At 44.0% G+C, this 26,928-nt stretch overlaps 3 protein-coding genes across 5 annotated transcripts; 2 read left to right on the top strand and 1 right to left on the bottom strand.

The window, feature by feature from the left end:
- Positions 1-1,923: 1,923 nt before the first annotated feature.
- Positions 1,924-3,093, top strand: npy (neuropeptide Y). The gene is made up of 3 exons (XM_067255483.1): positions 1,924-2,111; positions 2,865-2,954; positions 3,069-3,093. Exons 1-3 carry the CDS (start codon positions 1,924-1,926, stop codon positions 3,091-3,093), a joined length of 303 nt encoding a protein of 100 aa, XP_067111584.1.
- Positions 3,094-4,317: 1,224 nt separating this feature from the next.
- On the top strand, positions 4,318-21,250 carry pals2b (protein associated with LIN7 2, MAGUK p55 family member b). Of its 3 annotated transcripts, none has more exons than XM_067255470.1 (14): positions 4,318-4,382; positions 9,242-9,314; positions 11,266-11,545; positions 14,361-14,461; positions 15,275-15,427; positions 15,734-15,886; positions 16,118-16,345; positions 17,142-17,273; positions 17,500-17,596; positions 18,227-18,295; positions 18,413-18,574; positions 18,820-19,022; positions 19,441-19,569; positions 19,769-21,250. In XM_067255470.1, exons 3-14 carry the CDS (start codon positions 11,410-11,412, stop codon positions 19,943-19,945), a joined length of 1,740 nt encoding a protein of 579 aa, XP_067111571.1. In that variant the 5' UTR covers positions 4,318-4,382; positions 9,242-9,314; positions 11,266-11,409; the 3' UTR covers positions 19,946-21,250. The 3 variants fall into 3 exon arrangements, with proteins under 3 accessions (XP_067111571.1, XP_067111572.1, XP_067111573.1); XM_067255471.1 differs by lacking the exon at positions 11,266-11,545 and adding an exon at positions 9,583-9,616; XM_067255472.1 differs by lacking the exon at positions 11,266-11,545.
- A 372-nt stretch (positions 21,251-21,622) lies between these two features.
- On the bottom strand, positions 21,623-25,875 carry LOC136962633 (uncharacterized). Its single transcript, XM_067256468.1, has 10 exons — positions 25,820-25,875; positions 24,612-24,833; positions 24,193-24,388; positions 23,790-23,955; positions 23,598-23,676; positions 23,389-23,493; positions 23,081-23,211; positions 22,785-22,908; positions 22,410-22,480; positions 21,623-22,134 (listed from the first exon to the last, which is right to left on the bottom strand). The coding sequence occupies exons 2-10, from the start codon at positions 24,817-24,819 to the stop codon at positions 21,910-21,912; spliced, it is 1,305 nt and encodes a 434-aa protein (XP_067112569.1). The 5' UTR covers positions 24,820-24,833; positions 25,820-25,875; the 3' UTR covers positions 21,623-21,909.
- Positions 25,876-26,928: the final 1,053 nt, after the last annotated feature.

Genomic DNA, 26,928 nt, shown 5'->3' with positions numbered 1-26,928 from the left:
GAGAAACACTTTCCATCCACTCTGAAGCTTCTAAAAGTACAGCTCAATCTTCCTCTCTCTGCATGAATCACTGTATCTACAGAAAGATGGAGTGGGTAGATGGAGACTAATGCCTACTGACCTATAGGTTAGCCAGAGTTGTGATCTTGGACTGCCACTGACGGCCCTCCCTGAGGCCATCTACTGCAGCTCAGTACGGGCATGTTGTTTATTGTGTTGGCCACGTTCCCTCCGGGCACAGGGGTGCCATCTGTAGCCTGCGTGTCACCATGTGAGGAGTGTGTAACATATGTGACTTTGTGCTACTCTGTGTCGTGATCCAGTTTACTTATACCCTCATACAACTAACTCCTGCCACTGCACTAAAGTAAAGGCCAATTATAAATACTATATATTATCACAAATTAAACTAACAACACCCCGCAAACCTCAGAATGACAGGGAAAACAGAAATATGAATAGGTGGAGGAATCCGGTCACACTTCTTGCTCCACTTACTGTAGTGGGAGCTGCTTTGCCACATCCGTCTCTGCAATCTCACTTCATACAAGCACTTTAAAACATCTTGGCTGAAAACGTTACAAGACAGCTGAATCTCAAGCTCTCAAAGAGTGAGAGATGAAGGTATCATGAATAGATTTTGAATGAAGTGCTTGGTACGTCAAAGAAAATTCCTATTCAGTAATTTTGAAGGAGATATTTAAAGGTTTGCCTGTATTGGTTATCTTGATGCCCTAAGTGAATATATATCCTTGGTGGATATTTGGGTGACATCTACATATCACACTAAACTTTAGGTATTTTGAGTAGCCTAATTGATCTTTACTATATCAATAGCCTATTGTACCCGATTAGTGCTGCGATTGATTCATCAAATCTCAAACGCATCCAGTGCATTTTTTACTTTCAAATGAATGTGATTATACGGTCTATTTTGGCCTTAGGCGGGCTTTCATTGCAAGTTTGATTAAATTCATCCGAATGTTATTTCAACACACGTAGATAAAGTCATCAGTAACCATTAAGAGAAGATGATTAACTATTGTCTCGCATTTCTAAACCGCATTCTCTTCTCCACACTTGTCATTACTGTCCATTGTTTCACTCTATCAGCCAGCGCTATTAAACATTCATGCATCTGGTAGAAAAACGACCAATTAACTGTGAAATACACACTCATATACGCACAGACACACACATACACATACAAACACCCATGTCTGAGGGAGAAACAGAGGGTTACATGGCAATGGACAACTCTTTTAATAGATCATGATTACAGCTACTATTGTTTATTTCCAGCATTTGATTTTCTGAAAAATATATATTTATATATATATACACAATAGTCTAAAATTCGTCAAAATAGGGCGATGACAGCTCCACAAGTGACGCGTAACTTCCTCAGCCAAAGAGACTTGCGCTCAATGGTGCGCGTCTGTGACGCCTTCTCCATCTGCGACCCCGATATATAAATCGCACCCCACTATTGAACAGTCAGGAGCCGAGAAACATCCAAGAACAGCAGTCGAACTATCCTTCTCAAATGTAAGTAACACTTAAAAACATACTTTACAATGAATGCTAGATGCTTGGTTTCCAGATTTCGGATAATCTAAGGTAGGCTATCACCTGTTGTGATAGCCTACCTTACTTTACAACTAAATACATATTTATGTGTGGTTGCCAATTGAGATCAGAAAAACATTTAACTTAAACTAAGCTAGTAGCATTAATATAATATATTAATTGCTATTTTAATACAATTAAATTGCACTGAAGACATTACTTGTTCTGTCTTTGTGCGCCATGGACTGCCTTTAAATCTCCTGTTTCAAGGTTCGAAAAAGTTGATGTTTAGAATAAACGTGAGATGGAAGTAATGTAAGTAGTTTTTTCTGTCTTATTTCTGTACTAGTGAAGATGCAGCACAATTTTGGAACCTGGCTGGGTGCTCTGGCGTTAATCATGTGGGCTCTCCTATGCATCGGGACGTTGACTGATGGGTACCCAGTCAAACCTGAAAACCCGGGAGAGGATGCACCAGCGGACGAACTTGCCAAATATTACTCCGCCCTTAGACATTACATTAACCTCATTACACGACAGAGGTAAATGGTAGCCTATGGATGTACTTTGGAACGGAAACCCCACGACGGATCGGGAAAATAGAAACGTCTTGATAAACCATATTGTGTTCCATCTTATAGGCTATTTTGTAGGAAAATGTTGACCAAAACACTGGACCAAAACTTTGGCTACTGCCGCGTCCATAAAATTCCTACTGCGTCCATAAAATTCCTACTGAATCTACTTTTTGCATTTATTATATAGGCTAAATAGAAATTCCTATTGCTTAATTAAGATATTAAAAGTTTACACGGTGCTTAAATGAATTATCTGTTTGTGTTGGTTGGCTAAATGATTCGTACAACTCCAAACAGATCAAAGGTTCTCTTTTTTGAATGCTTGGCCATTTTAAATGCAGGGTTAATCCCAGTGGAAAATCCCGTAGATGCTCATTAACAATGTCCCACACCGCGCTTCACAGATTTCATTATTCTCCCCGCGCTTGCTCACGCTCTTTAGAAAACCAATCGAGAAATCAGCGGCAAGTGCATTTAGCTGGCGTTTATCTTCAATAATTGATTTTGTTGACTTGGAGATGTTGACTGCCAAAACCTTAGGACACGGCCATAAAAAAATAGGCACGCTTAAGTAGAACGTACGAAGAAAAGCATAATGTAAAACAGGAGCACCAGTATTTTACCTCAGGTCTTTCGCCGTATTCTGCATGCGCATTTAATTTTCTGAGGTTTGTCTTCAAGGGTCTATCACCCACGCTCCCTCCCTGTTATTCTCAGGTATGGCAAGAGATCCAGTCCTGACACGCTGGACACACTGATCTCAGAATTGCTGATGAAGGACAGCACGGATACCCTCCCACAATCCAGGTGTGTGTGTGTGTTCATTGGCCTCTTTCAGTGGGTGCATAGCCTGTATGCTGTCTTCCACTGATAAATAGCCTATCTCTAGTCACAGCATCTTCCTGTTTCCCATCTAACCAGATACAATGATCCGTCGAACTGGTGATGTCAACATCCTGACCCACCTGACCTTATTGCCCTGATGGTAGTAAGACCTCAACAACGTCATCTCCGAGTCCTCTAACCCTTAACTACCCCCCCCCCCCCCCGTGTCTTTAATGGTTTGAGTATACGTGTACCCACTCCTTTGTACTCCCCCAACCTCTATGTTAAGATGACTCATTGAAATGTACATAGTTTATTTAAGATTGTTATCCGTATATAGTCATCTCAAGAGAGAGTCATATTGATTGTATTGTAAAACTGTGCTATTAAAGATTCATTATCTAAAAGGGAGCATAACAACTAATCCGTTTTTTTATTCTGGTGAATCTGACTGAACTGAGACTTGTATAGGCTAGACAAAATAGGATTGGCGCATGACTATGACAACATTGTATAGAGTTGCACGAACATGTGAAAGCGAGGTGTCTTTCAATTTGCTGGACAAGATACTTTAGACAAGATTTTTAGATACTTTGCAAACCAGAAGGGCAGCATTTGACTTGGACATTTAACCAAGCACTGCCCCCTTTTTTTTCAAGCACTGACCCTAGGTCATTCTCAGTGCAGTTTCGTGACTGCACCAATATGTTAGGTGAGGGCGCTCTCTGCTGGTGGTTAAGTGTACATTGACCACAAATCATGATGGGCAGATGATTGTAAAGCTGCGTACACTCGTGCTCTGCTCCCTTTACAGTGTCTTTGTTTTTTTTATGTTATTATTACGATATATTTTGGTTTGATATTTGTGTTTAATCCCGCATGACCCTCTACTGTACCCTGTATTCGTCGTCAAAAAAGTAGAGACCGATCTGAATGACCACCCATGAATTGATAGGACTAATTGATGCAAAGTTAATATGCTTGACACAAAATTTCTGAGTGGAAAATGACTTTAAAACCAAACCAATCCCTGTTAATCTCGAAATTAATAATTTTCTACCAAATTAATTTCATTAGGCTAACCAAGCACGCACTTGACGACACACTGACGCATTTTACTGTAGGCTAATTAAAACTCAAAGTCCCTTCTCACGAGGGGATGACAATTAAAGTATAACATATCATTTAGACTTGAAATACATTCAGAGTAAAACACTGTAATCGTCCTTGTTTTCTGGGAAACGGCTATCATTCGTCTATTCAGACCTTTGTCATCATTGTAGGCGTGGTTTGTTCGTGTGATTGGCATAGTATATTCACTGGTAGTTAGCTGCGGGACCACGACTGCTGAGCCGAGGGGTTTGAATATCAACCGGGACAGCAAGTGAGACTGCGAATTTATTCCAACGGGTAAGTCATCACTAAATAATACTATGTAGGCTGAAAAGATCAAGTTTATGAACAAACTAATCTGTTCGCAAAAGAAAAAACAACACTTTTTGGTTTTTGAAATGCAAGACTTTGCACAACCCCTTCGATTTTCTGAGTAGGCTATGGGAGCTTTATTTGGAAAGGCTTAACGCAGCTCCAATGGAGCCTTGCTCGTGCGTGATTATTCTAGTATCGGATGCAATTCCTTTCCTCTAGGATGACGCGTTAAACAATACAATAGTTGGATTATATCCTACACACTCCCCAAAGTGTGTAGACTACAATGCCTTGGATGGGTAACAAAAATGGCCGCACGTGTGACGAGATCATTGTAATTTACGCGCAACTGATGGCTAAATCGGTTAAACAGTGTGACACACGCGCAGACCCCACGCACTCCTGTCCAGGATATCGATCTATAGGATGAGCAAGAACGGGATCGGTTGCGTATAGTCTTGAGCCTCTAGGACAGGCGCAAGGAAGTGGTTTCAGCACCACCATGTCCCATAACAATGCAGCGCATCAATACAGAAGAAGCAATTGCAAAACACGAGCGCGCTGAGCAGTGTCGCACGCCGCGATTATATGAACCGTGTGTCTGAAAAATAAGTTTTTTTGTTTGTGTTTCTGTCAGAGCACGCTCATAAAACAACTTTAGATACATGAATGGATGTGGGTGGATCGGGTGTCTGGGGACTGGGCAGAGGCTGTCTATCCCGAGTCCGCCAAGAGCCAGAAGGCAGACGCAGTTATTGATTATTTCTGATTCATCTGAGCGTTCTGTCGAAACCTGCTATCACATTACCCATACACTTATCGATACCATCTCAGATGACGTCTAAATAGTAAACATAAAGTAATTATGTTTTACAAAATGCTTTTTGGCATGGACTCAGTCTGCTGTCGTTGCGCACACGAGTCTCGAGTAGCCTATCGTACATGGTAATTCGTTTGGGGCACGTAAATGGGGAAACCCTGAAGATGGGACACTTCCTTGGGGATCCTTTGCGGGGAGTGGCCAGTGGAGGCTCCAAAGTGGGCAATAGACTCCCACAATGTTCAGAAGGCAATAAATCTCTCCTTCCTGTCTTCCCTGAAGCAGTCATATCCGACTGAATTCGATTTGTGAAAGTTAATTAAGGCAAGTGATGTTCAAACCTCAGAGCAGGTTCAGACTCCAGAACCTTCAGAGGGTTGGAAGCACAGTTCTTGTCGATGTCGACAGGATATTTCAGTTGGCTTTGAGTGGTGCTGGCCTATGTAGTCCTCGACAAAGGAACATATTTTCTTAACTTGGTATTTGCTGATGTCCATACAAGTAAAGCACATCATTCCAGACAAAGATACTTTTAACAGTGTGGTGATGGGTCCTCTTCAATCCAGTTAAGAATATCAAGTCAAGTTGGTTGTCCCTATCAGCTGTTACACTCAAACACAAACAAACGGAGGAATTATCTAGCATCACCGTCATCCTACTGATAACCAACAGATGCATCATAGGGCAGACATTGTTTTTGTCATTTTACATTTACATTACATTTAGTCATTTAGCAGACGCTCTTATCCAGAGCGACTTACAGTAAGTACAGGGACATTCTCCCCCAGGCAAGTAGGGTGAAGTGCCTTGCCCGAGGACACATCGTCATTTTTGCATGGCCGGGAATCGAACTAGCAACCTTCTGATTACTAGCCTGATTCTCTAACCGCTCAGCCACCTGACTCCCTATTTTAGAACTGGTTCCAGACCCATCTTCACTATGGACTACCAGACACATTTAGAGTTGGCCTCATTTCTGATTGTGGAAACACACTTCTTAGTCTGCCCACTCAGTCAGCAAGGTTTTACTGTATGGCACTGTGAGGTCATCAGACGTCGCCAGCGCCAACCAACTAATGGAGATGTACAGGAGCCATCAAATTCGTCTTGTTCGACTCCACTTCCTTGCATAACACTCCTCCTCCAATCTCTCTCTCTCCTCGTCCCATTTTCTTTCTCCCATCCCCTCGCTTCTCTGTAAGTCTGCGAAGACAGTGAGAGGAGCCTAGGAGGGGAGACATCGAGGACAGGCAGAGGGTTGGTCATGTGATGCGATGAGTTATGTCACAGGATGCTCGTTAAGATGGCTTCTCGTTAGGTACCGGGTGGCTTCGATGTGCTGTGGTCACCGAATGTAATCAAATGTAATTGGCCAAATGAAACGAGAATCTCCAAAATAAATAAATAATGAAATTTTATTTTTTTCAAATAGTTAAGAAATAAGAATCTAAGAAGTATGTGCATTTTGTATTGATCATGTTGATTATTACTTGTATTATTTTTATGTCGTAAAATGAAGTTGGTCTTGGCAGTGTAATCCTCTTATATGGAGGCACGTGTACACATAAAGTGACCTAGATATATGTTATGACTGGGGGTAGGGGGCTGCTTCGGTGTGTGTGCATGTGTGTGTGTGTGAGTGACCAGGGGTTGGGTGGGGGGAAGGGGGGGGGCAGTATGCAATCTCTGTGTGTGTTTGTGTGAAGGGGGATTTGCCTGTAGAAAAGCTTACCCTCCACTATCCCTCGCAGTCACTCACGGCATGGTCATCAAGAGTGCTTCCGCAAACTTGGCTAATTGCTACTTGCTCCTACGAGAGCTTCAGCGGGGCAGCAGAGGCTCAGGAGAACATGGCGGCTCAAAGGCAATCTGGGTTGCCGACCTTGCTGTTGTGAATGGTATTGACTTAAAGAAACCCAGTGTGTCGGCTCAGTTATCTCATTTCACCCAGGCGTCCGTGCCTCCGGTGCTGTGGAGAAGGAGCTGGAGAATAAGGACACTCGCATGTGTGTTTGTGTGCCTGTCCACCAATGACTGGGTTTTATGTGTGTGTGTGTGTGTGTGTTTCTGGGTGACTTTTGAATGTGGTGTTTTTGTTTTTATTTACCACCATCTATCCCTTTACTATACCTTCACACACACTTATTGACGTAAGCTACTTTTTAAAACAACTGACAAATGCTTAGGGGGCTCTTTTCAACAGCACTATATCTGCTATATCTTGCAAACGCTCAGATGCCGAACAGACACACACAAGGTCTCTCGCAAGTGTAAGACAGATGATATGTTGCTGCGTTTTGCACAAAACCCAGAGAGACTGATCCGTAGTAATCCCTCTTTCACAACCTGTCCGTCATCTGACTGCTTGGCAACCAGGAACATGGGGAGGGCATTGGTTGGTTCATCCCCATCCCCTGCTGGCCAATGGCAGCATGGTGTTTCATTATTCAACTTCTTGTCTACTCTCCATAACTGAAGTATTTTTGTATGTAGTGCATGCTTCTCTTGTCTCTCTATTACTACATATCTCCCTTCAACTCCTCTTTTGAAGACTTGAGTTTGACTTGAGACCTGTGTGCAGCCTCTCTTTTTTCTAGTATTCCGCAGTCTCCCTCCCTCCCTCCCTCCCTCCCTCCCTCCCTCCCTCCCTCCCTCCCTCCCTCCCTCCCTCCCTCCCTCCCTCCCTCCCTCCCTCCCTCCCTCCCTCCCTCCCTCCCCTCCTGTCTCTTATCCTTAGCTTCTTTTTCTTCAACCACAGCGTGCGCTCTCCGCGGACCGAGTGTCCTCTGCCCCCTCTTCCTCTTCTCCTCCGTTACTATGTCGACAGAGAGGCCCTTCGGGGGCCCCGGGTCCTCCATTGACTTGGCATGATGGGAGGAGGAATTGTGCAAGTGGCCTTTTTGGTCATTAACATTCTTCAAGGGATATCTATCACTTCCAATGAGCGTTCGCCCAGTGACGGTAATCTGCATTGCGTAATGAAACTGGGCACTAAGTTTCTCGCTGCCGTAATGGACCAATTAGCACGAATGTGACTGATGGGCAACAAATGAGAGCTCCTGATAGAGAGATGTTGAAGGAGGAAAGGGTGGCCTGGAATAATGTGTGCTGGTTAAACCAGCGGTCTCCTGCGCTGGTTATAATGGTCTTGTGGATGTTTCTGAAAGATGGAGTTATGGGTATGTGGAAGCTGGGTTTAAGCCTCAGAGAAAAGCTGAGGTTCAGGGGGATAAGAGGACAGCAGTGCCTTCATATGCCACAGTAGGGGGAGATTCAGCACCAGAAACTGGGTTAACTTAAGTGTGGATGATCATTCCTTTGCAATTACTGGATAAGGACTTCCTTATCACAGACATATTAATGTCCAAATGACACTACATCAGTTGTGAAATTATCCAGAAAAACAGAGAGAGGTAAAGAGGAGGGGAGGGGATTATCCATGCTAGAGTTTATTTACTAGTAATTAAAACAGTTCATTTTTAGATGGCTTTTCCCCATGGTCCATTTCATTCTGGTTTATACCTGGCGTAGGAGGGCATAATGCTGCCAGACTTTGACTTTATTAGAAAACCTCAGTTTTACAGTTTACTGTCAATAGAAGAGGCGATGATGGAGGGAGGGACTACACAGTGTGTGCTTTATGTGTGTGTGTCTGTGCGTGCGTGAGAGAGAGAGACAAATATATTGAAAGTTTGTGTGTGTGTAAAACGAAGGAAAGAAATCTTCACGTGGTTTTATTGTTTAGTGCTATGTCATTTTCAGTAGGATGACATGGCAATGCCGCAACATGATGATGTCATCAGCTCTGAATGGATGTTAACACAATGGTCCTCGCTGTCCCTCAGAGATGAACAATGGCCGCTGTCTGTGACATAGGTCCACAGCGTGCTGGGGACAGGAACGAGACAAAACTGTGAAGGAGAAAGTTTGTGGCACGTGTCAAAGTGAAGAAATGTCAAAGAATGTCTTGTGTGTGTGTTCCCTGTTATAAGATGGATGTCGTCTCCATCTTTCTCCTCAGACTTCTGTTGCGTTGACGGATGAGCTGGCTGTAAGAAAGAACAGGGAGCATTGGGGCACACCGTCTGGCAAAGGTAAACAAAACGAGCGCACCTGCCTTCTACTCACTACACACTTTGTTCTTGTGTGTCTACATCTTTAGAATGCTGGAAGGGGAGAATTGTGCGCTTGTCACCTGTCCTCTGGGAAAGAATGTGCACTTAACCTGAGTGTTTGTGTGTGTCTGAATAGAATGAGATGAGACTCCTTGGTCGTTGCCTAGTAAGGCAGCGTGCTCCAGAAATGACTACTATGTTGACTTGAGTTGTTTGAGTTGACTGACAGTGATTATTATCTTCACAGCTCAACCCTGACTCACACACAACCATGATCACAGGTTAGAAGATTAGATTATGTCTGTGCACAGCTTTCCTGAACTCTAACATGGCAGGCTATGTTTTGAAACTACAGCTAAAGTATTTACTACTTAACACAACAACATCACATCTAGATACCACTCTGACGTAAAGCAATTGTACTGTTTTGCTTATGGGTCATAGTAATCTACAGTAAAATACCTTGTCTATCCTACTCTAGTATCATTAGATTTGTTTATGGATAATCCACTACGTTTAGGGTCTGTCCTTTAGTCAAATTATTTTGTTGTTGGAACTGTGGTGGGAAGAAAGAAAGAGAAGAAAAGTAAATCGAGACAGAGAGAGGGAGAAAAAGAGAGAGAGACAGAGCCAAAAAGAGAGAATATGGGAGGCAGCGAGAATCCAGAGTAAATTCCGTAATCCTGGGTTTTTAGCGACCGGATGATAATCCTGCTCTGTGTGCTGCAGGGGGGCTGAGTGGGGGAGGGGTATAGATGATGGGGGTAGGCTGTGGGGTGGGCTGGGGGGGAGCAGATTAGAGCGTGGCAGATCCTCTATCTATCCTCTTACAGTGCAGCTGTGACATAGTGGGAGGGACTTGATGTGGAGAGAGAGAGAGAGAGAGAGAGAGAGAGAGAGAGAGAGAGAGAGAGAGAGAGAGAGAGAGAGAGAGAGAGAGAGAGAGAGAGAGAGAGACAGAGACAGAGACAGAGAGAGAGACAGAGAGGGGTCCAGGGGAAGAAGATGACAGAGAGAGGCATGGTGTCCTGGGGACAGTTCAACTGTGGCAGCACTTACAGATATAGAGTATTGAAGTGGTGAGTCATGCTGACACTTGCTGTGGGTCTTAGCATGTGGCAGAGGGGGGTTCAACAACAATTTAGGAGAAGGCTGCTGAGACCCAGATGTGTTAGGCGACAGCTTTGAGGTCCTTTTTACCCAGAGTGCTCTGTCTAGCCCCAGAGAAGGAATGACGATCCCTCCCCCCCCCCACCCTGCTGTTTCTCCTCAAGAATGGGAAGAGGGCAATGGAAGGGGGGCAGGGGTCTTGTTTGCAAGGTAGGGGGAAAGGAAGAAGGGACCAGTTGGAATTTAAGGTCAGGCCTATCCCTTTGCACTTATGTAAGATGACTTATGTAATTACAGTGTGAGATGTGTGTGTGAGGAAGGCATGGCTTGCTTTTGGAGGGGGGAAAGGATGGTTGAGAGTGTGTGTGTGTCTGTGTGTATGGGGTGGAGAGGGGTGTAAGGGTAGCAAGAGAAGGGGTACTCACACAAACCTGCAACGGCAGGAGAGAATTGTGGGATTAAATGTGTGTGCCTGTTGTGTTCGGGGGGAGAGTGGGAGGGGGCCATGGGGGCGGTATTAAAGGCAATAGGGAGGGAGGGGATTGAGAGTGACTGAATGTGTCCACATCTGTGTACGTCAGCTATTGGTCTCCATCTCTCTCTCTCAATTCCCTTTCCATTGTGTCTGCTTCTTTTCACCTCTCCCTCAATCGTTTGACCCATTCAGTCTCTTTGTTTCCCATCCCTCCTTTCCTTCCTGTTAGTAAAAAAACAGTGTCCAGTATCTTTGTGTCTGTCTTCCTGCTGTCCTCTGTCCCCTACTTCCCTCTCTCTCAAGACCTCTCACTCCTCTCTCTTTTTATTTTATCTTTAACTTTAGAGGCTATTGCTCGCGCTGTTCGGTTCCGTAGCAGAGCAGTCAGTGGCAGGCAAACTCGTCGGCGGTTGACTTGCTGTCGACTAGCGGTTAGCCTAGCATACCTGTGGTCCAGCAGCATTGTGCAGGCCAGCGTTGTGCTCGGAGATGGTCCTAGCCATGGAGGACGCCTGTCCCAACGGGGTGGAGGTGGAGCCCCCCCCAGACGGGCCGGCAGAGGCAGCGGCAGCAGCCGGAGAGGAGGGGGTCGAGGAGCCCGCGCTGGGGGCCGACACACCAGGAGGTGAGAGACCAGGTTGCCAGATATTTTTCAATGAGAAGACGCAGCACTTTCTCCAGCTGTTTCTCCACATTCAGGCTGTCTCTTAGTTCATCGTGTGGGTAGAACACGGGTTCCCAGATCATTTCAAGGGAACAGACCTTCGATGTATCGTTTGTTATTACACAGCTATCACCGTCATGATTTGGAGACGTGCTACTCCAAGAATGTTTTGGGGTAGTTTTGGGTTGCCAGAATAGTTAACAGCATCCCTGGGTGGGAGATTGTGAGGTATTGGAGGGGGTAACGGGCTGCAAGATTCTTCTGATTATTAGATTACTCATGTGATCCTTTTTAAGTCTTGGAAAAGGAGGGGAGGATAGTTTCCCAGTACAGGAGAAAATCCACATGATGCATGGTTTTATAGGAGGGAGAGAGGGCGAATGTGAAAGAGATAGAAAATATAATTATTCTGCTTCCGAATTTAAAACTCTCTTGGAAGTCGCTTTGGATAAAAGCGTCTGCTAAATGAATAAATGTAAATGTAAATGTAAATGGAGTGAATGAAATAGAACAAAATGTCATTCCCCTTTCACATGATTTGCTTATTGAGAAGGCTCCTTTTTCATTTGCTGCAGAGTGCTTTCGTGTGTGTGTCTGTGTGTGTGTGGTTGCAGTGAATGTGAGTGTTGGCTTGTACAGTCGATGTGAGTGTGTGTGTATGTGCATGTCAAGCTAGGATTAGAATGGATCTAGTTTTAATAAGGCTTAAATTCATCCCTCTTTCTCACCACACAATGGCATATTTTGACAATTCTATGGTTGATAAAAATAGTCAACACACTTACGTTGCAGCGGCTTGTAGACTCTGGCTGACGAGGTGTACAAACCTCTTCTCCCATCTTTAAGTAGAGGACAGAATGACACAACAACTCGACCCAGAGTGCAACGGTCAACTCAGAGATGATCGATAGGGCTTTTTGTACCTTGGTCAGTCTGGTTCTGCTCTACAACAGAGTTTAAACAGAAAATCCCTGGTGACAGGATGCCGACCATGTCTGGCAAGTCTCCTTATCAAAACTCGCCTGTTACAGTAGCTATGCTAGAGACACCTCAGGCATACGTTGTTGTTTTTTATGATCGATAAAACAGCTTTGAGGGAAGGCATAGACAAAAGGTTTCATGAAGTCTTAACAAAGCACACACACACCCACACTCTTTATCTGTGTGTCTCTATGTCACTCTCTCTGTCTCTCTTACATAGACACACACACACATATACACACACAGACCCACACAGACACACACATACCCTAGAAACACACAAGAACCAGAAACCCACATGTCTGTGTGAAGTCACACTTTTCCTCTGTGGAATTTGGGAGCACGAGATAGTTTTGGGGCCTCAATATCTTTTCCTTTGGCATGTCTATGTGTATGCGAGGGTGTTAAGTGCGTGCGTCGCAGTGACACATCATTTCAGTTACATGCACTTTCATGTGTGTGTGTGGCCTCTGTATAGCAGAGTTTATAAGAGAGATGACCTTACCCAGACCCAGTGTATGAGTGACTGAACTGTAATCAAAGGGGTGGTTTAATGGTTGTTTTTGTGTTCATGTATAGATGTGTGGGTGTATATGCTGTAATTAGAAATGGTTTCAAACAGTGTGTTTGTTGGTGGTGGATTGTGAGTGTGTGTTTTTGTTTAAGTATATATGCTCTGAGTTAAACTCCAAAGATGTTTATAGTTCTTCCTAAATGTATTGACTTGCAGAGGCCTGAAATGTATGTTCACAAACCAATTTTGTTTGTGTGTGTGTGTATATCTTTGTGTGTGTTTTCTTGTGTGTCCCGCTCAGCTTTTGAAAAGTCACCTTCCCCTGCTACACTTCTAGCTGCCAGTCACATGACTATATAAGCTTCTGAACTCTCAGCTCAGCAGTACTGTATGTTTGTGTGTGTGTGTGTGACAGAGAGAGTTAGCTTTAAGACAGGTAAAAGTGAAAAAGAAGAGAAGGCAAATAAATCCTACGGAAGAAGGAAGAACCAGATGATGGTGAACGCACACATACATTACACACACACATGCACATTTTCTTCCCATGCAGATCTGTAAGTGTATTACAGGGGTTTAGAGGGGCTTTGAGACCCTGGCTTTAAGGTGTTAGCGTGCGTATACCTACAGTCCACCGTCTTTCTCTCACGCTGTCACACACACACTAACACACACACACACTAACACACACACACACTCACACACACACACTAACACACACACACACACACACACACTAACACACACACACTCACACACACACACACACACACACTAACACACACACACACCAACACACACACACTGAGGACAGTACAGAACGTCAGGACAGAGACACTCAGAGGAGTGTGCAGCAGAGGACTGGACTGAAACGAAGATAATCCGAAACAACCGTTCAGAAACGGAACTCCTTCTCCTCTGGATAACCCTTCTCTTCGATTGGATCAGATACCGGTCCAAAGCACTACATCTGGTAACACGGACAGAACTACAATCATGACTGCCAGTCTCAGAACTCAAATCTGCACTGCCTAGCATACCGTTGAATTACAGTAGGCTGTGTCTGAGGATGACACAAATGGGTCTGTGTCTGTGAGACTAACTCCTTCAAACACACCATATGTCTGTAACCCCTACCTATTTGACTGTGTGCATGTGTGGGTGTCAAAGTACAGCATAGCATAGCTATCGCCTCCTTATAGTTCCCTGGCTGAGCACGTGTACATTTGTATTGTAATGAACTCTTAGCTCTCCCTCTCTGTCCCTCTCCCTGCGTCTCCATAGCGATGCAGCAGGTGTTGGATAACCTGGGCGAGTTGCCCAACTCTACGGGGGCCAAGGACATCGACCTCATCTTCCTGCGAGGCATCATGGAGAGTCCTATTGTACGCTCACTCGCCAAGGTAGCACACACACATAGAGGAGAACACACACAGAGACTAACACACAGACAGCGCAGAGCCACGGCTGTAGGCGCTTGCTAAGGTCGACTCCGCTCAAGGTAACACGCACACAAGCACACACACATGACGGAAATGGGCACTAACCCATCAATGTGGAGGCTCACACATATTGCAGACACACACACAGACACACACACACAGAACATCTGCAGCCACTAGTGAGGTCAGTGTGTCCTCGTCAGCCCAGGGGCTTGGGCTTCGGCTAGACATGGGGACCATGTCACCATGAGTTAGTCAGGAGCCCAGTTGAGCTGACCACCCAGCCATGGGCCTGGAAGTGACAGTCACAGCCCAGATAGGGCAGGGCGGCGGCAGGGGTGACTGCTGACCCTGGAGGTGACAGACCCTCTGTGGTGACAGAGCCCAAGATGACTCTGTCACACTCAACCATGTCTTGCTAGCTGCCATTTTGCAGTCGAGAAGAGTGGGTTTGCCCCCTGCACTGAATAAAAAGACTAAGAGCAATAAAAGCCTAGTTGTAGTTCTGCTTAAAGCTGAATGCTGTGTTGAGACATTAGTGCTAGCATCTTTGAAAGCAACACACATGCCTCATAGAATGCCCCAGTGCCTCACACTCCAAGATAACACAACTCTACTCTACTAAATGGCAATATGGCAAAGATAAACATAACAATATCACCTATCTTCATTTTTAGAATCAACATCTCCTCTTTCTGGGTGTGAAACTGACTTCTTTTTAACCTTGAATCCTGTGACCCCGCCCACTCTTTCCAGGCTCACGAGCGATTGGAGGATGTGAAGTTAGAGGCAGTCCAGGACAACAACGTGGAGCTGGTTACTGAGATCCTGGGAGACATCAGCAGCCTCAGCGTCCGTGACGACAGCGCTGCAGAACTCTCCAGAATCCTTCAGGAACCCCACTTCCAGGTACCATCTTTCTCTCACTCACTCACTCACTCACTCGCTCACAAACATTATTCTAATATGTATGCAACCCATGTCTCCTCATGAAAGGAGAGAGGGCTTTTCTCTCAGCTCTCAGCTGAAGGCTAAGGATCCCTTGACCTACTAAAGAGAGAGGAAGAAAGGACCAGTTGCGTCATATGGCGATTGCTAGAGTGCATCGCAAACGGCACTATCTTTAACCTTCTATCTTTGTCGCCGCCCCCCCCGTCCCCATCCCCCCGTCCCCGCTTGTCCCTCTCTCCTGATCTCTCGCCTGTCCTCTGTCAGTCGCTTCTGGAGGCCCATGATATGGTGGCGTCAAAGGGTTACGAGGCCCCTCCCCCTACCGATATGACGAATGATGCGTTGGTGAACAGTGCCCTGATGCAGGCCGATGCTGTGCGCATGATCGGCATCCGCAAGAAGGCCGGCGAACCGCTGGTGGGTTTGTGTGCCTGTGTGCATATGTGTAATCTACCAGTTTAACTCTTCCGATAGTATGGGCCTCCTGTTGTGAAATACTACAGTGAATACACTTTTGCAGGTGATTTACTTTGCAATACCAGACGGTACAACACATGGAATATGCAGCTCAGTGATGCATATCAAATTGAATCTTGTCATGGTTTTATCGATCTATATCTTATCGCGGCGAGGCATCCTTCTGTCCAGGGTGTGACGTTCCGCGTGGAGAAGGACGACCTGGTCATCGCCAGGATCCTGCATGGCGCCATGATTGACAGACAGGGGCTGCTGCACGTCGGTGACATCATCAAGGAAGTGAATGGGCGGGACGTAGGGAACAACCCCACTGAGCTGCAGGAGATGCTGAAGGACTGCAGCGGAGGAATCACCCTTAAGATCTTGCCCAGTTACAGAGATGCCCCGGCCCCACCGCAGGTACACACACACACACACGCACAGACAATATTAGGTTCTAAAACATCTGCTATGTTTGGTGTTGGTGAGATACTGGTGAAATGTCCTTGGGCTATCCCAGAATGCCGAGCACTGGAATTTGAACTCTAGAGCCCTATTAATAACACTCCACAAGGTATCTGGGACAGGCCCACGCACACACACACACACATACTTACTGTAATCACTATGAGCACATTGACTGTGTTTTTCTTCAGACGTTTGTAAAGGATTATACATTGATGCCAAAAACAGTATAGAATCAAGAATTTAAGAATGTGCAATCAATTTGATGTGTACCTTTTTCCTCGCTGGATGGAAATAGAATTAACTGGCTTGGTCTTTAGTTGATTGTGTGTCGAGTTTCATAAGCTTGTTTTGTTGTTTATATAACTTTATTTTGAAAAGTACACATAACATATGACAAGAGGGGTACACACAAACACACAAACATAAATACATACAGACAAACTGACTACCACATATTACACTCTGTTTATCTCTGTCTGCCTGCTTATGTAAGCTTACAAAACCCAGACCAGTCACCCACTTGGCATGTGATGAAAAAAGCGTGTGTACTGTATGTGTCTTTGACCTTTACCTTTTTAAATATGCGCTTCAGCATGTGTGTACTGTCTAAACAGTCAATGTATGTTATGGTATTTAAACCCAAAACATCTACCTTATCTCCAACCCTCAAGACAGACTTTGTTGTCTTGTCCATACATCTTTGGCTGAGTAAGCAGTATTTGTGAACCGAGTGCATCTCTGTTCTCAGGTGTACGTGCAGCCACACTTTGACTACAACCCGGCCAGCGACAGCCTGATCCCCTGCCAGGAGGCGGGGCTTGCCTTCAAGCGTGGGGATGTTCTTCAGATCGTCAACAGAGAGGACCCCAACTGGTGGCAGGTGAGCAGCCCTGCAGTGTCTCTAATGGACACATCTCCTCCCTCACTTTGTTTCTTTCTAGAAGGCTCTACAAGAGATCAAAGGTCATGGAAGGATGTGTGTGTGCTTATCTTGCCTTGTTAAAGGTGATAAAGGTGGCAGTGTACTGAAAGGTTAGCGGTTTGGGAGTGTGTGATGGTTGGACGGTGGTTTGCTGTGTTCAGGACTGTGTTGTGTGCTCCTCCAGGCGTGTCATCTGGTTGAGGGGGCAACAGGACTGATTCCCAGTCAGTTCCTGGAGGAGAAGAGGAAAGCCTTCGTCCCACGAGACTTTGACGGCTCAGGTACCTCCTACATTTAGGCATTTAGCAGACGCTCTTATCCAGAGCGACTTACAATAAGTACAGGGACATTCTCCCCGAGGCAAGTAGGGTGAAGTGCCTTGCCCAAGGACACAACGTCATTTTGCACGGCCAGGAATTGAACCAACAACCTTCTGATTAATAGCCCGACTCCCTAACCGCTCAGCCATCTGACCCCCCACCTCCTCACACATCTGATAAATTTCATAGGGCGTCTTTTCTTTGTGTTGCACACAGGAAGTGTGAGAGGACAAGCCCGTCCTCTTGGTAGGGATAAGGTCAACAAGTCATGGACAGACCCCCTACAGTGGGTTAGGTATCCCCCTTGTGGCCATCTGTTGTAATTGCTCCAGAGGGCTACTATTATACACAGATTGTATTATGTACATTAGATTTAGTCATTTTTTTTGTAGACGCTCTTATCCAGAGCGACTTACAGTAATTACAGGGACATTCCCCCCGAGGCAAGTAGGGTGAAATGCCTTGCCCAAGGACACAACGTCATTTTGCACGGCCGGGAATCGAACCAGCGACCTTCTGATTACTAGCCCGATTCTTTAACCGCTCAGCCACCTGACTCCCCACATTAATTTCCTTTGTTGTGTGTTACAGGGATCCTTTGCGGGACAATTGCTGCAAAGAAGAAGAAGAAAATGATGTACTTAACGGCCAAGAACGCAGGTGAACTTTTACATCTAATTAAAGTAATTTGCCCATCTTTTGTGATTGGCAGCTAAGCTCTTAGAATTATTTTCTCTGATTGACAAATGCCAAATGTCTGTGATTGGTTGAGAGCAGAGTTTGACAGGCACGAGCTGCAGATCTACGAGGAGGTGGCAAAGATGCCACCCTTCCAGAGGAAGACGCTCGTTCTGATTGGTGCTCAGGGGGTGGGCCGCCGCAGCCTGAAGAACCGATTGGTGGTGCTCAACCCCACCCGCTTCGGCGCCACTATACCCTGTAAGAGCACAGTACCCTTCCTGTGTAGCTCCATCATGCTTTCTCTCTTTCTCAATAATCTCTCTCTCTCTCTATCTCTCGCTCTCTCTCTCTCTCTCTCACACACACACAATGTCTTTCCCTCATCTCTCTCTACCTCTTTCTTCCCCTTCCCTAGGTATTGTAATGATAATACATTTTGTTTATGATTTATTTGGTACATCCTAAAAGATGGCTCACAATCTCTACTTCATCCCATATCTAAGTCACCTCACGGCGTCCCCGTGACGACGAGCTGGACGGCAACTCGTACAGCTTCGTGGGTCGGCCGGAGATGGAGGCAGACGTGAGGGCGGGCCGTTTCCTGGAGCACGGCGAGTACGACGGGAACCTCTACGGCACCAAGATGGATTCCATCCATGAGGTGGTGGACACAGGACGCACCTGCATCCTGGATGTCAACCCACAGGTTGGACAATGAAGTGATTCATCATTTGAAATTGAATTAAACGTATAGATAGGATAGATATAGGACAGGACTTTTTGATTAAATTTTTTGGGGATGGATGCTGCTTAGATCATAGGTATTATTATCCATATAGGTTCCGTATTTGTTGAAGACAAACTACTTCTCAAATTAAAGTTAAAAACATACTAGAAAACAATCACTTGGGGTATAGCTTTAAAGTGCTTCAATGCTTCAGTGAAATCAAACCATACTAATCTAGAATTTACATTGGAACAGTTTATATATAATTTCAGTATGAAGCATCTAGGTTAGAGTGTCTGACTGTGTATCCTGCTAAATTGTCCAGCTCACTGTTCTCCTTCCCTGTCTGTCTGTCTGTCTGTCTGTGTGTGTGTGTGTCCGTCATTCTTGTGTGCAGGCCCTGAAAGTCCTGAAAACAGCAGAGTTCATGCCATACGTTGTATTTATCGCTGCGCCGGAGTTTGAGACTCTCAAGTCCATGCACAAAGCTGTGGTGGACGCCGGCATCACCTCCAAACAGCTCACAGTAAGCCCATGCCTCCCCTTCTGCATGTACTAACAATGAAAAAATAACCTGACTAACAACTGACACAGCATAAAAATAAGGAATGTCCTTGGTTATTGCAATATGTCATGCTGACACACTTGGATTGGCAGTATCTCATTGTACTGTGAGTCAGACACACCCACACACACACACACCCCTTTCCTGTTGTGTGTGTCAGGACGTGGACCTGAGAAGGACGGTGGACGAGAGCGCACGGATTCAGAGGGCCTACAGCCACTACTTTGACCTCACCATCGTCAACGACAACTTGGACCATGCCTTTGAGATACTACAGGCCGCCGTGGACAAACTCTGCTCTGAACCGCAGTGGGTTCCAGTCAACTGGGTCTACTGACCTGGTGGGTTGCAGTGACTGTTCGTGATTGTGTGTGGTTTTCAAACACCGTGGCAGAGGGATCAGAGAAGTTACTTCTGCAAAACAAAAATACAATTGTGCTGTTACTGCGAAAACAACTTCCGTGTCCTTTTCCCACCCTTTACCAGGCACACAATGCAACTTTTTACACCTCAAAGGGAAAGAGTGCTTATTTATTTTAGTATTTGTAACTTTTTACGGAAAAATAATATTTCTACTTGTACCAATGTGGCATTCACATAAAAAGAAACATCAGGCCAAATATTTTGGCCATATTTTTTAATTTATTGACATGTTATAATACTTGATTTTATACAGTGGTTGTTCCCATTTCCTAAGAGCCTGTGTATACTGGTTTGGGGACTGAATACTATCATCACAGAGAAGATAAGACACTGTGTAAAGTTCCAGAACTTTGATCAGTGCTGCCAAGGATATGGCTTCATGGCACTGTGTCATTGCCATGACAACTAGTGTCATATAACCCTGCGAAACCAAAACCCACTCTTATAAGTTCCTTAGAACCCCCTGCTGCCACGCACACTCCAAAGAAAGCCCCTCTTTCTCCTCCCTTCTTCTAAAGAAGATCCCTTACCATTCCTCATTCTGGTCTTGAGCTGAATTTGTTGTTAAAATACCCTCATATATTCTTCCTCAAGTCAAGAGCTTTACACTGTTCTATTTAATATCAAGATCATACACTGTGTCCATGTTTAATCAAAGTTTTTCAAGACATGTCTAGTTTTGTTTTACTACTGTAGGATTTAATGTCTTTTGTTTATGTGATTTTCTTTTAGCTGCATTTTGTCATCGATGATCCTTTACTTTTTGTGTGTTTTTACAAAAAACGACAAAAAACCTCCGGTCACCACACATTCGATGTATTTCTAAAGAATGGCCATCAGAACATATTTTCCCATCTCCTCTGTTCTCCACTAGACCAAGATTGAAGTTGTTCATATCTGGAAATGTGGCACAAAACTACATTTCCCATAATCCTCTTGTTCAGTGTCTCAATATGCACCAACGCCCTTTACACCATGTATGTTCCTGTCGTTCTTCTGAAGTTTATAATATCCTGACCTGATGACAGCCAAGAGTGAAAGTTACAGGATGAACTTAGACCTTACTAAGATCTTTTACTGATGTAGATGTACTTTCAGCACATGCTTTAAACTCTAGAAGACTACCACCCCCTTCAGCTATCCAGTGTGTATTGATGAGTTTTTAAACCAATGTCCAAAAGACTTGTGTTGTAGGAGCACATTGCTATTAGCAAACCATTGTTACAATAAATAAATGTAAATCTTTCAAAAGCTTTTTTCTTGTCTGTCAAGAATTCCGTCTGACTGAGAAAAAAAAGGAAAAAAAAGGAGTAGAGAGAGCGAGATATAGAAAGAGGTTAAATGGGTTCATTTACATACCACACAGACAAATGACATGTCATTAGTGAATGATTTTATTTTGTATGAACAACACTGTGTTCTAAGACACCTTCTACAAATACATTTTAACATGGTTAAAATACAACAAAAGAAAATTCCTGAAAAAAAAGATCAAATTCATTTTTTGATCTGGCCAGATGCTTGTTTTGGAGGTCAGAGAAGTTTAAAACCAAACCACTTCCTGTGTCTTATTAATTTGTTACGGAGCAGGAAAAGAAAGGTAAAACAGAATAAGTAGTTATTGCAACTGATCTTCACTCCACAACAACTTCACCTTTAATAATAATCTCATATCCCTGGAATGTAATTACTGTAATAACGTAATTATAAAAAAATATATATTTATTTTTTTCTTTCTTTTTTCACATTTTAAGAAAAATACAAAAAGGCATGCATACTGCTTTTAAATGACGGGACTCTGAAGAAAATTGGCAAAAGTCTTTGTTAAGACTATCCTGGCCTGTTCTATGCAGCCTTGACCTCCACACCTATCATACACTAACTCCCCAAAAATGTGAGCCCTTGAACTGCAATGCACAGGACCAATAGCAGCCCGCCTGGTTGGATTCCTGTCTCAAGAAACAGGTTTCCATCATCATGTAGATTTTCACTGGCTGAGCAGAGCAGTTGTGTGGCCCAGTTATATTCCCCGCCCTCTTGCAGTTTGGGGGGCAGTGTCTCAGAAGGCAGGGGGTTGCTGTGATTGGTCTTCAGATCCTCCACCTATGGGACAGATGGCAGAGGGAAAGTAGAAGACATGTACAAAACAAACACATGGTTGTTGTGGGTTAATTGGGACCATTTTGATTATATAAAGGAAATCTAACTAGATGTACAATATTGTACTGTTCAAATAATAATTCTAATATGTATGCTAATTACACAATAAATTTTGTCATTCAACATGCCAGATTGATGTACAAAAGAGTGGACATATATGACCTTGTCTACCAACCAAATTCTACTGTACAGTTAATAGGAAATTTAGATAGACTGACCAGTTTGTTGAGAGTTTGAAGTTCACTGGAACTGCAGTTGGCCAGCATATTTAAAGCCCAATTTGGCAAAGCTGGAAAGACACACACATGCGTGTGTATGGACACCAAAGACACATACACAATTAAAATTGCAGAAACACATTTTTTAAATGCATTTACATGTGGATGATACCAACCTTCACCAACAGATCCACTGTGCAGGGCCCACACACACACACACACACACACACACGCACACACACACACACACACACACACACACACACACACACACACACACACAGGACCATTGGCTGGGAGGAATACAAACTATGAAATGATAACAAAGGAGAATTGATTCAAGTTGAGATTGCCAGATGTGGTACAGTAACTAACCATCTAAGACGCTGACCAGTAACTCGGTGGCAACATAAGAACATTCTATGGGTTCCGTAGGAAGATGATCCAAAAGGGTGCCGACGGATTCATCTCGGATCCCACTCTGCCTCCAGTCCTCAACCTGAAGGCAGGGGTAGGCGGACCAGTAGTGTAGGTAGAGGTAGAGGGAAAGAGAGGGGAGGAGAGAGGGAGAGAGATAAGGGAAGGGTTACAAAGTGAACATTGCATGCACAGAACAACTGGCATGCCATCAGTGAATGTTGATATTTTGCATGAACAACATTGTCTCTGACCGTGTCTTCTAGAAACCTTTGAAAGGTTGGCCTGTCTTTTAGAATTCCACGAAGCTCCCCGAACAGAGATGATTTGGTCTGCTTTGGAAGACTAGCTAAGGGCTGAAGATCCCCCTCAAAATCTGGTAAGGCTGATATATAAATAGAGAAGAGTTAATTACAATACACACGTGCATGAAAACTCAGACAGGAAACAACAAGGAGGTGGAGAGTAGTCATGCTAAGTTATGACAAGCACACATGCCAGAGAGAAAGAGACATTGAAGGAGATAGAAGTAACATTCACCATCCTGTAAATGTCAACATACCTTCCAGTACTTTGTCGAGGCAATTAATGGACTCATCGGATATTAATTCCGCAGATAAGGTTCCACCATCCGCCTCTAACTCATCATCATCGTTGACGTTGAGCTCTGGACCAACAGAGAGAAAAAATGATAGAAACAACAAGAAAATAAAGCAGTCGCACACGTCAGTGAGGAAATAAAATGCATACATGAAACTCCAATGCACGCACCCATGAGCTCTTGGACTTTGTAGGCAAGGACAGTCTTTTCAAGAAGCTGCATGGTTGTATTCTCTTTCCTTAAATTACCCTGACACAACACACAAAATAAGGCTCAAAGGTTCATCTTACTTACTAAACTCAAATGACTCAAAATGAGTAATATACTGTAGATATGAAACAGTTGGAAACTGTCAGACTCACTCCAACTGCTCCCAGCTGCCCTGGAGGAATATTTATTGTTCCAGTAATCGAGGCGTCCACCTCGTCAGAGCCTTCGATGGAGAAGGGCCTGTTTGTCACTACCCTCTCCTTCACAAGAACCAACTTCTCATTCTTTTTCAGCCCCGGGTCACAAATCATTTTCCTCCTTACAGGATTGATGGATATAGCCCACAATTGTCAAGGGTAGGTAGAAATAGGGGGCAAGAGAAAGAGAGAACAAAAATAGACACACTGACAGTTAACACGACAGGAAAAAAAGAGGGAAATCTGTTTTAAGTATCAAAAGATTCAGTATAAAAGACGTGCATTTTTTTAAACGGGTCACATGTAGGCCTACTGGCCATGAAAAAAGAGGGTTTGACATTAACCATGTTTTTCATACCTTTTAATGTCAGTCTTCAAATTCGTTAAATTGATCAGTTCCATTCTGGATATTGGACCTAATTCACATTTGAGTTTCATGCAGCCCTGCCCTACCACTTTGCACAAATACTGCAATATGCCTCCCTCCACATTCCCTGTCTGTCTCTTCTCAATATCAAGGACAAAGTTATCCATTAAGAGGCTTGTTTTAATCTCTGAAAGACAATAGAAACAGAGCGAGATGGACAAACAGAAGCCACTGGGTTAGGTTTAATTTTAGAATACATCTATCCGTATGTTCAGCATTAACATACAGGTGTATGGTGTGCATTAAGATGTAATACAGTTACAATTACAAAGTTCAATTGAAAATGGCTTAATCATTTGGACAAGCATAGGGTTTAATATTCATGTTATTAACTGACTGTGAAAGCCTACCTGCTTGACGTGGTATATCTCCTAGAAGGTCTTCCAGTTTAAATTCCGACACACGATATTGGGGGTTCCACGAATACCAATGCTTGATCTTGACAACCAATCTAGTGGGATCCAACAGTTTGTTGGAGTCGTGGAATACAGTGTTGGGAATTAAATCCCCTTTCACATGATGAACAAACCTCTTGGTTGCCTCAGCAAACGAGTCCATGTCTTCAATAAAATCTGAGTAGTGATAACAGACATACATAACAATGTTGATCCTTGTTTTCATATGTATCTTCTGGTGATTAGATTAACCATCTCGAGATCATGGACTCAAAATCACACCGAAAGTACAAGTATACATTCACAAGTATAGTTGTGAATACACGATCAATACAGAAATTTCATGATCAATACAAATAAGTACCAATCCTCACATGTAAACACAAATGTGATTCATACCCACATTTTGATTTTCCTTTTTATGCATTCACAATAATTATGGTGTGATGTTGAGCCCATACATCTCTCTATCATCGTCTATAACGGGCTAACTTCAGCCACGCCCGTAGGCCTGCATGCCTACAGCTAAATAAGGCGCTAAGGCGCCCGAATCGCTGTGCCCTCCCAAGGTCTACAGTCTGTAGGCCACATCTTTGTTAGGCTATAGCTTTTTTTACTGTAGCTATGGACAAATAATTACGCACATATAAATCAAGGCAATTTTTGTTTGTTTGAGACTTTAACACAATTCCTTAAATTATAAAGACTCGCGTATAGGAATTGGATCGAAACGCACCAGACAATAGGCTACGGTGTAGTGTTAACGCACATCCGTGAAGATTGAGAAGTATTCAGAGTAGGACGCGTTCGACTAGCTCTGGACCCTCGTCAGGACTTGTACGAAAATGTAGAAATAATAGGCTACAAATAAAAAAGTGGGAAGACCTTGGTCGGTTGGCACACTTTTCACTCTCTGTCGTATTTTTTTTATACTGTAGACAGTAGCCTAATGCTTTACATGGTTTGGAAGGAAGTGGAAAATACAGTTCATGGAAGGAAGTAACAAAATATAGCCTAACTATGCATAGACTAGACCCCTCAATAGAATGCATCCAATGCATTTTTATGTGTGCGGTCAAGTCCATTCATAACGGCTGCGGCTCGTTTGAGTAAAAAAACTCACCTATTTTGTATGCTAAAATCGGAATAGCAACACTTGTTACCTCTGAAGTGTGTTATAAAAAGTGGTTTGTCCGGGATTTTGCCTCGGTGGATATTTGTGTTTCTCTGGGTCTTTCACAAACTATTACGCCCTTACAAGTTTTGGACAGGGTATCTCCCTTACGCTCCACCTTCTTGCGCAAGCTCTGACTGTAGAGTAGTGATGGGCATTCCGGCTCTTTTTCGTGAGCCGGCTCGTATGGCTCAGCTCACCAAAAAGAGCCGGCTCTTTTGGCTCCCGAACGGCTCTTTAAAAAATACATGTTTTAACTATGAATTTGACTATGATGGGTGTGAAAACAATTTGAATTAAATTATTAAATGAAATCATACTCGACTGTAACCACATATCTTTAAAAATGCATTGATTTGTCATGGCTCTCCTCCGAGTTTTGACTACTCTCTGACTGTGTGAGTTGGCTCGGCCCTCCCTCATGCAGGATTGACAGGAACAGAATGTGAGGATGATCGTGTGCGCCTTTAAGCCTACAATTATTTTTTTGTTGTTCTTTGAATTAGTCAATTATTTTAAATACAATTAAAATTAGTTATTTCATAATCATTTAGTTTTTATAGGCTGTATTAATCTATTAAAAATAGAGTCGGCTCTTCAGATATGCGAGCCAGCTCCCGACGTTCACCTTTAAGAGCCGGCTCTTAGAGCCGGATCGTTCACGAACGACCCATCACTACTGTAGAGATAACTGTCATTTTGATCAGATAGCGCGGCATGCAATACACGACCCCCCAAGCACCCCCCCCCCCCCCCCCCCCCCACCCCTGTCGACGCGACGAAGTGTCCTCTTTTTCACAAACTGGTCACCTCACCTGGTCACCCTAGCTTAGGCTACACATCGGGAAAAAGTATAGTTAAAGAGCGCAGGCAAGTAGGCTGTTACCGACCTTACTGAGATGAACGTCGTTGACACTTACTTGTAAACTACTCCGAAAAGTAGGTCTTTCTCAGTCTGCGTTATTGTCTGTAGGGTACTTTAGTTTCGTCTAACGTCATCAGCCGCAGCGCAAGTAGTGTGTCAAGCATAGCCGCCGGAACTTATTGGACACAATGTTGCGGGGCGGTGGTGGATTTTCAAGTCATATCATTTTTAAT

Source organism: Osmerus mordax, chromosome 18 (assembly GCF_038355195.1).
Source record: "Osmerus mordax isolate fOsmMor3 chromosome 18, fOsmMor3.pri, whole genome shotgun sequence".
NCBI lineage: Eukaryota > Metazoa > Chordata > Actinopteri > Osmeriformes > Osmeridae > Osmerus > Osmerus mordax.
Note: the sequence above shows the minus strand (reverse complement) of the source record. Positions and strands in the feature narration are given on the sequence as shown.

Excerpts from the sequence above, each read along its gene's own strand:
- pals2b (XM_067255470.1), top strand. The coding sequence starts at position 11,410 with ATGGTCCTAGCCATGGAGGACGCCTGTCCCAACGGGGTGGAGGTGGAG. Across the intron at positions 15,428-15,733 it reads TTCAGGAACCCCACTTCCAG|TCGCTTCTGGAGGCCCATGA; the intron begins GTACCATCTTTC and ends GTCCTCTGTCAG. Across the intron at positions 15,887-16,117 it reads AGAAGGCCGGCGAACCGCTG|GGTGTGACGTTCCGCGTGGA; the intron begins GTGGGTTTGTGT and ends CCTTCTGTCCAG.
- LOC136962633 (XM_067256468.1), bottom strand. The coding sequence starts at position 24,819 with ATGGACTCGTTTGCTGAGGCAACCAAGAGGTTTGTTCATCATGTGAAA. Across the intron at positions 24,389-24,611 it reads AGATATACCACGTCAAGCAG|AGATTAAAACAAGCCTCTTA; the intron begins GTAGGCTTTCAC and ends ATTGTCTTTCAG. Across the intron at positions 23,212-23,388 it reads CCTCGACAAAGTACTGGAAG|CCTTACCAGATTTTGAGGGG; the intron begins GTATGTTGACAT and ends TTTATATATCAG.
- npy (XM_067255483.1), top strand. The coding sequence starts at position 1,924 with ATGCAGCACAATTTTGGAACCTGGCTGGGTGCTCTGGCGTTAATCATG. Across the intron at positions 2,112-2,864 it reads AACCTCATTACACGACAGAG|GTATGGCAAGAGATCCAGTC; the intron begins GTAAATGGTAGC and ends TGTTATTCTCAG. Across the intron at positions 2,955-3,068 it reads GATACCCTCCCACAATCCAG|ATACAATGATCCGTCGAACT; the intron begins GTGTGTGTGTGT and ends CCATCTAACCAG.